This window comes from Mustelus asterias, chromosome 1 (genome assembly GCF_964213995.1).
Source record: "Mustelus asterias chromosome 1, sMusAst1.hap1.1, whole genome shotgun sequence".
Lineage (NCBI taxonomy): Eukaryota > Metazoa > Chordata > Chondrichthyes > Carcharhiniformes > Triakidae > Mustelus > Mustelus asterias.
This window is the reverse complement of record NC_135801.1, coordinates 135829638-135845190: the sequence shown is the minus strand read 5'-3', so window position 1 is coordinate 135845190 and position 15553 is coordinate 135829638. Positions and strand designations below refer to the sequence as shown.

Genomic DNA, 15553 nt, shown 5'->3' with positions numbered 1-15553 from the left:
AAATTACATCATACAAGTATATATAATAGAGAAATGTTGATTGGATATAAAATGTAAAGTGCTGGAGTCAGCCAAATGAAGGGAGGTGCGTTGTCTCTTTAAGCAGGTTGCTGCGCTAATGAATTGCATTCTGTTGACTTGAAACTGAGGCTGTGGGCTGCTCTCCTTCCAGTTCGCGGTGCAGCGCTCTCTCAATAGATTTAGTGTTAATATGGTACATTTGTTCGACACATTCAGCCGTCAAGGTCCACGAGATTAAAGATCGCCCACCTCTGGAGGATAAAGAAACCTCCAGGGAATCCAATAAATTTTATGATTGATTTCTCTGGTGCATTTTTTCCTCCGGAGTAGAATTCATACCTCAGCACATTTCCTCTGTGTTGCTGCTGTAATTTAGTTTACGTTAACTTCCCTCATTCATCTGCCTCCCAAATGCAGCAAAAATTAAAAAGATTTATTGTTGATTTGGCTTCTAGTAGGTCTGGACTGTACAAATTGAATGTAATAGAAAACAGCTCGGAATTAAATTATTATAAATGCGATCTTCATAAAAGCCCCTTTTTAAACGTGTTTCTTTAGTACTGGTGTTAGACATTGGTTTAAGTAATGGCAACTCCTGTGGGCTCTGAATGCAGTACATGTAGAAACATTTGTTTGGACTAGACACATTTAATCTTAAAACACGTACAATGGTAAAGAAGTATTCTCTGAGTACCATTCACAGTACTAGGAAAATGTTTCCCTACCACTCGGCTATTTTGAATAGAAATAATCATCTCTGAGAATAGAGTTACTATCACTCGCCAAGTCATTGTGTCAAATTTAAGGCAGAACTAAATGTTGAACTCATGTCAATCTGTCGTGTACTCATTCCAACAAATTGTAGGCCAGTTGTACTCCATCCTCAAACTGATGCACAAATTCAACTGCATTTTAACAAGCTGCCTTGGTCAGTCAATTCAAAACCCGCTGGAAATTTGGTTTTGCTTAAACACCGGGAAATATTGGATTATTCCTGGAACGTGTATCTTGTCCCAAACATTATATTGCATTATTCCATTTCCAATCAGATTAAATTGCAGACATTAACGCGCAAGGGATAGGCGTTACCATTCATTCGTGGCGCATGTGAATTTAAAGTTGCTTGAGCAGGGCTTAAACTTCTATGCATGATACTTACAATCTTCATTGTCGGAGTGCGAACAGTTAAAACTGTTCAGCATCGCGCAAAAGGCTGATCTGACCCTCCGATGACATGTAGCGAAAGTTTATTTATTGGTCATTTGGCTGTATTCTAATCGCTTGGTTTGCCATAGCTTTCAGAGGTTGGGAAAATGGGATTAACCCATTTCCTCTATCCCATCCATAAGAATGACTAAATACGACTATTCGCTCTACATTCAATGAAACTGGCAGTCGATGTTTGAGGGGACGGAGAGCTTGAAGACAGGGAGAGAGATCTACTCCCAAAATATTCAACGCTGGTTGATCTTGGCAACCTTCGTTCCTGGCGGGCATTGCTAGCACACTGGAGACCGAGACCTTCACATATTAATCCCACTCTCACACCTTCGACTCCAATCCCAGTTAAATATACAGCCTGGTATGCAGACAGATCAGAATTAGTGCAATTACCATGCCCAGCGGGAGAGCTAGCTAACAAGCACAGCCGCACATACAGACCGACACAGGGATTGATAAACAATAATAAACCTTCGCTGTCCAAAAAGCAGTTATTTGGGGGTGAACACAAGCTAATATTTTCAATGCGCGTAGGCTTCAAATGGAAACCAATATCTTCTCCTCTGTCTGAGACGGCCCTTAAAGGACTTAATTGAACAGCAAGAAGATTAGATCTAATTATTCACCTCCTAAAACTGCGCACCAGAAAACCTAATGTGCAGTGTGAAATTGAGCGGAATCCCAGGGATGGCCGGTGTGTAATTCATTCTTATTGTCTTAAAAATGCAAAAAATAACACGAACCACAAAGAGGAAAGTAGCTAGCCAAAGTTACAAGACACAAAACAAATACTCTGTGTGCCTGTCTAACGCGATGTACATCTTTTTAAACAATGCCTGCAAATGTTTGGCTAGGCCTCACACGAAAGATCCCTACAGCCGAAGGGTTTCAGAAATAATCCGTTACTCCCTCCTTCCGAAAAGTGTAAACAAATAAGCGAATAGATGAATTGGGTGAGTATTGAGAGCAATAACATTTCCATATAGCTACTACCACGCGCGTTACCCAGAGTGTGTTTAACCCTATAGCATTGCTTTTCAGTTTCTATATACCATTCAGGGATTAATTAGATGCACATTTTGAAGTAAAAATCATTAAATCAAGCATTTCTGTGTCGACTTAAAAGGGGGCACAAAAGCAGTCCATTGCACTAGAATGTAAATAATGTTTGCAATCAAATCAATTAAAACGAGACACTTACAACAAGAGGTAAGGTTTTGTTACTATATAATAATCGTAAGGTGATCATATTTATAATTGCAGTATAAAGGCTGGGGTTATCTCAACTGCGATGCACGACAGCGCGGTATTGAAATATTAGGGCGTTGATGGTGCAACTGTTGGCAAGTATTTGGACCTTACAGCTGCAATCATAATTGGGAATCGGTCAAGAGAATACATCCGCGTGTATTTCCATTCGTGTAGATGCAAACATGGGTGTGCATTCCCAGAACTTGCACCAGAGTTTGCTTCTGATGCCCTGTGAGTTGCTATTGGATAACGACAATTTTTTTGTTGTTGCGTGCGTTCACTGGATGACATTTCCACGCCATGTCGTGAAACTTCAGCTTTCTGCAAGCATTTGTCTGACTGATTTCCAATTCGCACCCATGGCGCATGCGATTCAATTCTACCTCAGTCTTGCTGATATAGTCAATGGTCATATGGCACAACGCGTGCCTTGTAGGCAGAAACGAAATCATGCATTTGAAACGTGCCCACATCATAAGGTTAGACCCAACCCACGCCCCCTGCATATTTTTGGTGCGCGCACATAGTCGGCTAGAATTTGTGCAAATTACCCACCTTGTTAGCAAAACAACTTACTTGTTCATTAAAACATAGACTATCAAAACAAATCTGACGGCACGCTAAATCGTGCATCAATTATATTAGTTCCGCCGCTAGATTTCTAGGGTATACTAGGGCAGGTCTCCGTGCACCAGATAGGTCGTGGCGGGTTTAAAGCCAATAAATTGTCATTGACTGACCTTCCCCAGCATCACCTCCCGGAAGAGTTCCCAGAATTGGTGGTGCAACTGAGATACATGGGTGGCATTAATATTTAAAATTAAAAGTACTATCTACATTCACTTCGAAAAAGATGTCAGCCATTATCAAAACATACATTGCAAAAGCTGCAATCTGCTGCAAAACGTATTGCCACGCCATGAAATCATTCCCCTCTTTTCATGGGATAAACTTAGCCATGATACAATCATGAGATCAGCCAATCGAGATCAGATTGAATAACATGAATATACTCGCCATTTCAAAACCATTCAGGATTATAGCTTTAGGAATACATTTAAAGCGCGTATCATTAATTATTTAAACCATAGACTCGGTTCCCCGAGTTTAGATTAATTTACCAGGTGAAATGAAATTGGTAGAGGGTAAATAATATATAGAATAAACCAAACTATGGACTGAATGGCTGTGCTTCACAGCGGTCTGAGGCTGTCAACAGGATAACATTTTTATTCTGAACATTTAACATGGGCAAGCCTCATGTGCGAATGGGTGAGTGAGAATGTTATCCTTCTCCAAATGATGGATGTTGCAAGAAGGATATCCCTTTTAAAGTTAGAAATAAACTGACGGGTACTCAAAAAGGGAGCTTCTGTGGAGCATTCCTCTCGTCGGAGTACATTCAGTCACCTAACATCTTTGGTCTTTATCTTGTCAATTTGTAAATTTAGGAATGATCGGATGCACTGGCTTATAACGTCACGCCAGAAGGCCATTGGTGCTTTCGTGAAACTGGCGTGGAGGCAAATAGCACGGAGATGTATGTTGTCCCAGAATAATATCCACTTCAAACTAATACTTCGCAGTCACAATATCAGCCTCTCTGATGTTATCCACCAGGCGTGGCAGTACTCCGAAATAGGCCTAATCAGTACAATCAGTTCAAAGCTCCAGATTTGTATTTCTTGTGACACCTCAAAGAAATGTAATTTTAAAGGAAACTAAATGCAAGAACTATCCCTATTTTGGTATTTAACTGGGTGTTCCATTTTTGAAAGAAGTGCATTTGCTTGCAGGAAAACAATAACGAATGACTCCCATTTCTAGTTCTGACTGAGTAGCGATCACAAGGTTGGCTGTTTGGAATTTGAATGACAAACTGGTCTGAGAGTGACAAATTGGGAAAGGGAGACTGGATTTCCAGCGCGGGGCTTTCCCCCAACAATTTGCTGTAAATGTGACAGCGGGACAAACTGTGAAACGCTTTGTTTCTTTCCTCGCCGAGCGGTGGTCTGTCACTATAGGGTTCCGCTAAACCACGTGTTTATTTGTCAGTTTAGGACTATTATCAGCAATTATTCTTTGTAATTACGTATTAGTTTACGCATAGCTGAAACATCGAAAAAGACACTGCTTTCATCCGCTCGCGTTACCCACGTGTGCTCCGGTGAATCGCTAGCTCATATTTTTTAAAAAACCTTTGGTAATTAAGTTTATTTTAATGTGAATTGTTGATAGTGTATAAAAGGCAATCAGAGGCAATGCTTGTTGTAGGCGCGTTTATATTTCCAGGGCAGAAGATGCACAGATGGGCAGTTCATAGTCCAGCGCCTTTAGCCTGTTTCTACTTTCAGTTCGGTATTTTTTGGTGTTTATTGGTCTCTCTTTATTGGCATCCGTGTATCTTAACTGCGAAGAGTTTTTTTTTAACTGCTCTGTGATTGCTGACAGGATTCCGTCGAGTCTTTCCCTTCTTTTCTCATGGACTGGTTTGCGGACTAGTCTGTTTCGCATCTCTCTCTCTCTCACACACACGCACAAACGTGTGCACAGCGGAGCAGCGTTACCAGAAGCGGCATGTGGCCTCACAGAGCGAGTGTGAAAGGTGCTGGCTGGAGAAATGTTCCTGATTCCTGTCTGATAAAGTGGATTGGTCGGTGCTGTTAGAATGTGAGCGTGCACTCGCTCTACACAGAACGGGCGATTTCAGGGGGACATATCATCCATATATATATATTATAAAGGTCACACAGCAATTTCCAGCAGAAAATTGCGGCTGCCCATTGGGTTCAAAAGGGTCTCGCCAATACTTCCGGCCCTTTGGTTTAGTTGAGGCGGTCAAATGAGCAAATCCCGAGGTTGGTCATAATCCGCCGAGGAGAACACTCTGAAACATGTGTTGAATTTTTTTTGTAAAGCAGGTTTATGTCTGAAGACGGCGGACCGTTTAGCTACAGAACACTATTTCAGCCTTTGCACGAATTCTGAATTGTTAAATCGTGGATATCGGTGAATTCTTTATTCATATATTCAGGCTCAATGGTACCCTTGGTATCCTTTCAATCAAACGTGCTCTTACCGAGGTGTTTTATGCGTATCCCAGGAGTGAATTTAAAAGCTAAAATTCCTACACCCTCATATTTTGGAAGCAGCCTTTCTTTCGCAAAGTACTTTCTCATTATTGTCTTGCTTTTCATTAAACCGCAATTCGCCTGCAAACGATGTTATCAAAAGTATGAAGTAGAAATACTGCAGTTCCATACCCGTCTTCTTACCTTAATGTCATTGCAATGTTCTTACACGTGGCACTTAATACAGATTGGAAAAGCTCGGGTGTGCGAACTCGAGAGAATTGACCAGTTCTGATGCCACACATCGCATTCCTGTCCCGACACACTCTCCACAACCTTCCCCCAGCGAAAAAGACTAAAGACAATGGATTAGCTACACTTGAGTGTTTTACTTATAAACGTGTCCCGTGGAAGCCTCGGGTATAACAAGACGCATATGTCGCCCTCGCATTTATTTATTCAAGAAAGAGATAGTCGTAAAGCAGTCAATTGAAAACAGTAGGGCTTCGTGTTGTTGTTTCGGTTTACACCGGCCCTGCATTAGGAGTATTGAGTCCCTTTGCCGCACGCTGACCTTGCCCTACACTTCACTAAACACCTCCGCGGAACGCTTTAAGACCATACTGGGACGGAGTGGGGGGAAGGGGGGGGGGGGGGGTAGCAGCGAATTCTAGGCTCAATGTAACTAATCCGTGATCCTACATCCAAGCCGTCAACATACGTTTTTTAAAACATTTCCATATCTACCAGGCTGCAAAACCGCACTCTGGAACTGATTTTCCCCTCAGATTTCGGATTCCCATCACTCGTGACTGGCAAAAGAAAAGTTTAATTTAGACAAATGTAAAACATCAGGAATATTGAACCTTTTGAGTTGGGCTGAAGGCTTATATCTGAAGCTCAAACGGGACCCCCTCCTCCCCCAACCCCCAACCCATCGTCCCAGCACCAATTTACATGTACAGGTGCTGCTGAATGAATTGCTGCACTGGGGCAAGGCAGTGGCTATAAAGCAAGAACGGGCCACTTGCAAAGAAAGGAGGGATCAGAATGGGGGGCGGGGGGAAAGTCAGGGAGCAGAGGCGAAGTAAATTGAGGAAGGGATGGGAAGAGGAAAGAAAGAAGGAAAGAAGGGTGGCGGGGGCAGGGGGCGTGGGGGTACAGGAAAGGAGAAAGCTGAAGGGCCCAGAGGTTATGCCATAGGAAACTGCAGCAGCTCCTGGAAGCTGGCTCGTCCACACTCAGAGTCTCTGCGGCAGAGACAATGCAAACAGCTGGTGCTGCCCAGGCCGGGCCCCTGGACCAATCAGAGTGGAGGGAGTTGGGGGGGGGGGGGGGGAAGGGGAGGGGAAGACGTACGTCTGACGTCAGGCGTGCTCGACGTCAGACCAATGGCGAGGGGCTGGAGGAAGCGCAGGCAGAGTGTGTGAGAGATAAGGAGCCGTGAGCATGAGCGGCTGGACTGCGCACAGTGCCTGCCTGCACAAACCCATCCCCAGTGTCTAGCAGCAACAAGCCGCAACGACCGCACTCCCTACTCTGTGGATATAACCAAGGACTCCCTGGAAACTCCCTTCCCCCACCACCCACCACCAGCCCCCATCCAAAAAAAAACTATCCAAGAGGGGGACAAAAAACAAAACAAAAAAAGTTTTACACAATAGCAAGAAATGGGAGACATGGGAGATCCACCCAAAAGTAAGTTTTCTTCATTGCTGTTGCATTTCGAGGATCGGATTCATGTGCTGGGAGTTGGTTAGTTTGGCAGGTCAACTCCTGACGGTTCTTTAGCTTTACTGTTGCCTCCGACTTTCTTTCGTTGCTCTAGAACAATAATTATGCCGCCTAGCTTTTGGGTTGATTTTGTGTGTTGTACAGCACTAGCCTCCAGCTTCAGGCGAACGATGAAAAGTCTTGCATTGTTAAAATATATTCCCACCACTGGCGATACGTGTGAACAAAATCGCTTTTTGTAGCAGGGTAGAGTGGAAGTGAAACCGTGCTAAACAGTTTCTGAGCATTTGGATTGCATCTTTCAGAGCCTTGTCTGATGTATCACAGATGCATTCATCTGATAGCTGAGGATCTCTGCTCAGATCAGTAAAATGTGATGCTGCAGAATAATTGCACATTTGCTGTTTGTGAAATGCTGATTGTAACTGTATCATGTGTGGACTCTTCAATGTTCTCCAAACTTTGTATATTTAGCACACAGTTAAAAGAAAGACTTGCATGCTTCTCAAGACTCTTAAAAATAAATTCAGAACCCCCTGCACGCGTTTTTGCTGAAAACTGTGTGAGAATGTTCAGACGAAAATAAAAGTTCAGCTCCTGATTCCGAGTAACTCGGTCAGAACTAAAATGTATATTAGTCTATATCCCAGATATTTTAATCTTTTACTTTGGACCCCACCTTGTTACAAAACCGTTTGAGATATATATTTGGAACTATCCAGTAAATGCAATCGCTATAGTTATATTACGAAAAGCTATAGTCGAATATATGTCTGATAGAAGGGGCCAAGTCTTTGATGGATCTCACGACACCATGTTCATATCAATTTACAGAAAAACGCCTTATTTCACTGTGTGTTGGCTGTGGGAATCAGATTCATGATCAGTATATTCTTCGAGTTTCTCCGGATCTGGAATGGCATGCAGCTTGTCTGAAATGTGCAGAGTGCAATCAGTATTTGGACGAAACGTGTACCTGCTTCGTTAGGGATGGCAAAACATACTGCAAGAGGGACTATATTCGGTGAGTGAAGGTCTTGGAATTTAAAAAAAATAAAGATAATATTCCAGTTCCATTAAGATATGTTTCCCTTGCACTGCCTCTAAACGGCACCTCCACCCTCAATATTAACCCTTCAACAGCTTTATTCCTACCTGTTTTGCCTTATCTTATCTCAACTGGCGGGTAGACGAGATCAAATTGCCCATTATTTGGCAGCGAACAATTGACATATTTAGATAATGCAACCGCTTCCTTTTAGTAGGCACAGCAATCTGTGTACTGAGGGTAAAGGAAGCTTGCCGTTTCTGATTCTGTTATCCACAAATCTGAGCTTTTAAAACGTTTGCCACTGAAACTGTTGTTTAAATGTTTACGAGGGACAGCAATTCGTTAAAAAAACTATCGCTGTCATCAGTTTTGTTTGTGTATTTCCGAACGCTTGTATTTGTGGGTGGAAAGGAAGGGTGTGAACTGAAAGTGCAAATTCAGTTCCAGTGAGCGCTGTCATATGAAGAGTTTTGTTGGGATACAAGTGAATATTTTACAGCATAGCAATCTTCGACCGATATCAAAACTCCCAGTGCAATGTATTGTGCAAGCTCTTGTGTTGATACGCACGACTTTGACAATTGATTTTAAAAACACTTGATATTATTTTCCTATTAAACTGAGGGAATCAAGTTTAACATAAAGACCGCTGCTCAAAAGAAATTAAAATATTGTCACTAATTGAAACACTGACTCTTAAAATATGACTTTTTCCTAATATATGTTCAAAAACGAGCATTTTAATTTGGATAAAAAGAACAAATCCCGAGTTTGGATTATTTAAATAAATGAAAATCGATGTTTACTATATCAATTAGACTACTGCACAATATGCAAAGATTAAAAATCATGTTATTATGTAATGAATGTACACTATCTAAAAATCTGTGAATAAACAACATCGAATAGTGTACTAACTCGCTTTGCGTTTGTGTATCATGCAGTGCACGGTCCATTGTTTTTCTAAAAAAAAGCTTTAACATGCTGTAGAAGTTTATCACGGTTTAGTGGACATGATAAGAATTAAAATGATCGGAAATATATTTTACATTCCGATTGCTGTGGAGCATAATTTGGTCTATTTGGCATTATCTGTGTTATGATTTAAAAAGCCGCGCAATCAATTCAGAAGCAATTGTGTGTTGGTTTGTTAGGACTAGGATCACCTTCCCTCTGTAGTGAAGTGTATGACACGCTGGATGGAGCCCCCTTTGACCCTTTGCTAAATGTTTTTGATTTTTTTCTTTTTGACTTGCAGATTGTACGGAACAAAATGTGCAAAGTGTAATATAGGATTCAGTAAGAATGACTTTGTAATGAGAGCTCGCAGTAAGGTGTATCACATCGACTGCTTCCGCTGTGTGGCGTGCAGTCGCCAGCTCATTCCCGGTGATGAATTCGCATTGCGGGAAGACGGTCTCTTCTGCCGGGCGGATCACGATGTTGTAGAACGAGCCTCGGTTGGTCCAGACCCCCTCAGTCCCATGCATGGCAACAGACCCTTACAGATGGCGGGTATGTACGCTTTCAAAACTTCGTTTTATTAGAGTCCATCCACACATCATCATGCAAGATGAAAACAGATAATTGATACTGTGTCTCCTCCATCAGTTCAACGTTTTGAGTATTTTGTTAGGACGCACACCGTAAAGTTTCCTGTTATAAAGTTCACATTTTGAATTTCTGTACGTTTTACCCACACGTTTCGCCACAGAACCAGAATGTGTGGTCTGAATATTGGCAATGGTACACTGTACAGGCGAAACACAGCACGTGTATGTTTTCCTCCTGCCTTACAGTTTGTTGGCATTCAGGATAAATTACAGACAAATGTAGGGACTATGAACTTGAGCACACCGTCCTACCATGTTAAATGACTGAAGTAGTTTTACAACTTTTTGGCAGTGGGAGAAGAAGTGTCCATTTACCCCTGTGTTACAAGTTGAGCTGCTTCTAATGATTCGAGATTCAGGCTTTGAAGAAACGTAGCTTCACTTATAAATGTTCCCATCGCTATTCAAACGAGTTAATCAGACACCATTTTTAAATGTATTATATTTTTAATGAAGAGTTCCATGAATCTGAAGGAGACAATTGTACAGTTAAAATACCATAGTGGAACCGTTTTCTAGTGACAGCGTGTTATATTGGCGTGGAATACATTTGGTTTGAAAATGCAACTTCCCATTTTGTTGATGTAAATATAAACAGTAACCGTGGATTCTGAGAAGTATTTGAAGGTTTCTGAGAATTGTTCTATATTCCAAATCTGTTGAAACAGCCTTCATGAATCGATGTCTCAGTTTATATTCGCTCAGAGATTAGCTAGTGTTCTATAGCCAGCCGGGGCTTTTCAGCGTCATTTTTTAAGATTTCCATCTCGCAAACAGAATGGGAATACATAGTGCCCTTATTGCAATACATTGCATTCCGAAAGACAATCGATTTGAAATCTGCATAATTATATGTTTGAAGATTTTTCAAGTAGCGTCTGTCGCATTTGATCTTTCAATCCAGTGTAAATATTGGATCTTGCTGTTACACAGCAATAATGCTGCATTCTTTGTTGTCCTTTACAACATTTCGGTGCTGCCAGATAGCAAATGCATATGCTATGTAAATGTAACTTTATTCAAGTAACATGCCTGGCACTAAGTATCAAATTACATCACACGATAAATGCTGGATTGCAATTTTCACAACACGACCTGATTTTGTTTTACAAACTTTAATAACCTCTTTAAAGGGTTATTTGCACCACAATGCAATGTCTGTTTATACTACCTGATCCGTGCCATTAAATTTCATCAAATGCATGGTTGTAAGTTTATTTTCTGAAACGGAAGACTGTTTTGATTTATGATTGACCGATGACAATTAAGTACAGTGCTGCTGTAATGGAAATGTTATTCCAATCGTTTCCAGTTAGGCCTCTTTCACAGAAAACCATATTTCAGAGCAGCCTAACATAATTGTGGGCGGACGTTTTGAAAATCTCATTTTACCTGCTGCATGGTCCACTGAACCCTTCATAAACACATCAAACGCCGCAATTCTCTGATCACACCCTTGAAACTTTGCGGGAGCCCCCGTTTATCACATCACATATCTGGCTGCATGGAAAGTGGAGTCTGATTCTGCTCGGTGCAATAAAAAAAAACCCAAACTGCTGCCTTACAAACTTGCACAGCAGCGGCGGCGACCGTAGCAAAAGCCACAAGTTACTAACCGCTTGGCTTCCTCCTACAGAATCGCTTGTATCAACAATGCGCCCCTATCTGAATTGTATTTGTATGGAGTTGACTAGCATTAGTATTCAAATAACAGGAGAATGCGGTTGAAGCCGAGGCTGAAACCCAGTCCTAGGCACATTGTTTCTGATTCATTTAAATTTAATTGGCACCAATAGATAGTGGAATGTACATATCATACACAAAAATACATTTAAGGTTGATTTGCTTCAGCTCTTGGACCTGGTGCAGTTAAACCTGTTTTGGACATCATGCCGGACGGTTCCAAGACTACTTTTAACCTGATTTTACTGTGACCTCAGACCTCTGATGCTTCCTTCGAAACCACATTCTCTGACAAACTCAAACTTTATTGAAAATCAGTCCACGCCATTAAATATGGCTTCGCGGTCGTCTTAGGCTTCAATGTTATTGTCAGGACAAATATTAAAAGCATATTCCAATGCCCACCTTGCTGCTCAACACATTTAGGATATATGGCCTGTGGTTTTTTCTTGCAGCAGAGCCCATTTCTGCCCGACAGCCAGCGTTGAGGCCGCACGTTCACAAACAGCCGGAGAAGACGACTCGGGTGCGGACAGTTCTGAACGAGAAGCAGCTCCACACGTTACGGACTTGTTATGCAGCCAACCCCAGGCCCGACGCGCTCATGAAGGAGCAGCTTGTGGAAATGACAGGATTGAGCCCCCGTGTCATTAGAGTCTGGTTTCAAAACAAGCGCTGTAAGGACAAGAAGAAGAGCATCCTCATGAAGCAACTGCAACAACAACAGCCCAACGATAAAACAGTAAGTGTTTCTCTCTCCCCCTCTCTCTTACTAAACTTTCATGGGGACTTTGAGAGGAGACATGTCTAATTGCATGCAAACTGGAAGACGAATGGCTGAAAACATTGCTAGCTATCCCCTCGTGCTTGAAATACCAGCGTTTTCATGAGCAGACACAATTCTAGTGATAAAAGCACTGCAGTACCCATATCCAATTTTCAATCACCGATCTTTGAGTTAAATAATATCCTTCGGATTCACAGGACATTCGCTCATTGCTAAACAATATTGCACGACAAATCAAAAGTAGCGTTGTTGAAATTATTGCAATTGTTAATACGGGTGAAATGGTCCTTAGTCCGTTCTGGGCATTGGAATGTTGGTGGGTCAATTAGTATCCAATTCTTGGAAGTTTATCTCAAGAGTTCGGACAGCTATTAGATTTGGAGTCACCCATGTTACCTCTTGTGGATATTACCGTCAGAAGAGCATGTTTTTGGAAGTGAGCGAATACCATATTACCAACATTAGAAATGGCGTTTATATAAATATATTACCTGTGCCATGGGGTTATAATCGCAGTTCAACATCATTAGCATTTCCTACTCCATCTTATGCATGATATCGCAGTGCACTATTTTACTGCAACATGTATGGAGTTATTTAGGTTACATCTCACATGTATTGGGAGATCCTAGATTGTATGGTGCAATTTTGATGGGCAACAGAAAGTGGCTTACATGAAATTTTAAAGTGTTACCATTGCAAGGTGCCCAGTTCAGAATACTGTTAAGGTGCATTGTTCGCAAAATAAGAAAGAAAAGTGAATGGAGTTGTACTGTTATTAATAAAATAAAGTAATAAGTACTGTTGGTTCTTTTTTTGGAGAATATCCAGGGGATGACAGGGACCCCAATGGTAGCTGCCAGTCCTGAGAGACATGACAGCAGTTTGCAAGCCAATTCCGTGGAGGTGCAGAGTTACCAGCCACCTTGGAAAGTTTTGAGTGACTTCGCCTTGCAGAGTGATATCGAACAGCCTGCCTTTCAGCAACTGGTGAGTGCCAGCAACATGCAGAACACCATCACCACCACCACAATACAGACTGCACCAGAAATCACTGCAATCAGGGGACCTGCTACACACCAATCCATATATAGACAATTCATGGATATAAAAATTGCAGAATCCCTCTTTTGCCAGCCTTAGTATTTTCATTTTGACGACCATCAAGAACATAGGGGATTTTTTTAAATCAAAATTGTTTACGCAAGCTTTTTCCCATATTCAAATAATTTGTGTTTAACATTTACACTGATAATGGCTTGTTGTCTGAAACATGCACTTCTATTTTATTTCAGTTATTGTCAAATAGGCATTTTTAATCAGATATTTCATATTAAAAACACTACTGATTATTTCAATGAAGTGTTGGATGGGAAGGGGGAAATCACGGTATTGAAGGCAGGACACATGAATCATGAGATTCCAAATGCAGCCAATGAAATTGAAACAAAATGCATATTATTGCTATATTTTCTCAACCTTAGATTTAGTGTTATTAAAAGTCAGTAGATTGGTAATCAGGAAACCCCTCCCACTAGTCTTCTAAGTAAACATTATCTGTGAACAATGGAGCTGTAACTTCTTTATTTCACCCAACTCTTGGTAAAGGTGGATATAAATCTTATATGATCACAGTGATGGTAGAGTTTTGTCACTGAATAATTAGACCTAATTTAATTGCTTAGAATGTGTTACAATACTGAATTGAAGAATAACCTAAATTGTGCTTCCCTATGGTGCTTAACATACAAAATGCTTGGGTTCTCTAAGTAAAAATATTGCTTGAGAAGCATCTGCAAAAGGCAAGTAACGTATGATAAAATTACTCAACTCTGTAACCCATTTCAGCTTAACTCTTTAAGGCCAGTGGCAGCCCCTTTGCAAGGTATCCCCAAACAAATGAGCAAAATGTTTCCTGCCTTTCCTGTTTGGAGTTCACTGCACTTTCATGTCAGAAATAGTTACTCAGTGATAGGAAACATTCTCTTGCTTCAGAGTGCAAAAAAAGCATAGTACTCAAGGGGTTAAACAGATATGTGATGTTTTACAATAAATAATGAATTTCTGCAAAATATATTAATTCATTATGTACTTTTGGAAAACTTAATGTATTATTTTACACCATTAAATGTTGCACTGGTAAATTAACTAGACCTACTTGTGCTTTACTAGGAGACCTTTATTATTTACTTTGCCATTGTTTTCAACTTAGAGATATATAGCACTTTAAAGGTAACTTGACAAAAAAGCACGTTCTGTTTATTGTAATTTGATTGTCTTTAATGATAAAATTAATGCAACCCATTGTACAACTATCATTACAAAGGTCAAAAATATATTTTTCATGAATGTTATTTTCTGATATGTGCAACTTGGATTGATGTCAACATTTTGAAGAGGCCATAGATCATTCATTTGCTATGATTTTTACAGGTTAATTTTTCAGAGGGAGGGCCAGGTTCTAACTCCACTGGAAGTGAAGTAGCGTCCATGTCCTCCCAACTCCCTGACACACCAAACAGCATGGTAGCAAGTCCTATAGAGGCATGAGGAGCCTGAACTCTCAGTACAGCCCTACAGAGAGCCATGAGGAACCCTGGACCCTCAAAACTCTCTAGCCCACACTTTTTTTAAAAAAAAGTTCATGCAACCTGGTCCATGTCTGATCAGAAAGCAGCCATCATCTGTTTGCACGAAGTCTCTGTGTTCAAACAACCAATGTTGTACCCTAGCAACACTGTGACGACAATCAGACACTAGAGTGGGATCTGGCTACAAGTGCAAATAGAAGAGACTCCCAAGGCATCCGGGACTTCATGCAAAGACATTTTTGAAGATATAGAAAAGGATGTATGTTCGAGAACCTGAGAGATGTGATTTGAATGTGTGCACACACAAACAGATAAGATGATCCAGTGGAGTGACTATAGTCCCAACATCTTCAATGGTGCTGCCTAGAAAGGACATCAGTGGGTCAGCTTTGCCAAAAAAACCCAGAAGAGTCCCATACATCTGCAAAAGGTGGACTGGAAAGACAATCGTGACATGCAGAATGTACCACAGCCTAAGTAGTTCAGTGACTGTCCTATAGGATCAGTTCTGAAAGGTATAGTTGCATTTT

General features: G+C 41.1%; 1 protein-coding gene across 3 annotated transcripts; it reads left to right on the top strand.

Moving 5' to 3' along the window:
- Positions 1–6983: 6983 nt before the first annotated feature.
- On the top strand, positions 6984–15108 carry LOC144500759 (insulin gene enhancer protein ISL-1). 3 transcript variants are annotated; one of them, XM_078224362.1, is made up of 6 exons: positions 6984–7262; positions 8133–8322; positions 9608–9864; positions 12104–12387; positions 13255–13422; positions 14866–15108. In XM_078224362.1, exons 1-6 carry the CDS (start codon positions 7235–7237, stop codon positions 14980–14982), a joined length of 1044 nt encoding a protein of 347 aa, XP_078080488.1. In that variant the 5' UTR covers positions 6984–7234; the 3' UTR covers positions 14983–15108. The 3 variants fall into 3 exon arrangements, with proteins under 3 accessions (XP_078080488.1, XP_078080418.1, XP_078080334.1); XM_078224292.1 differs by having other exon boundaries at positions 7123–7262; positions 12101–12387; XM_078224208.1 differs by lacking the exon at positions 14866–15108 and having other exon boundaries at positions 7123–7262; positions 12101–12387; positions 13255–13575.
- Positions 15109–15553: the final 445 nt, after the last annotated feature.

Bases quoted from the DNA above. Each gene is read 5' to 3' on its own strand.
- LOC144500759 (XM_078224208.1), top strand. From the start codon at position 7,235: ATGGGAGACATGGGAGATCCACCCAAAA. The intron at 8,323-9,607 runs GTGAGTGAAGGT...TTTGACTTGCAG, and splicing joins TGCAAGAGGGACTATATTCG to ATTGTACGGAACAAAATGTG. The intron at 9,865-12,100 runs GTATGTACGCTT...TTTTTCTTGCAG, and splicing joins CAGACCCTTACAGATGGCGG to CAGAGCCCATTTCTGCCCGA.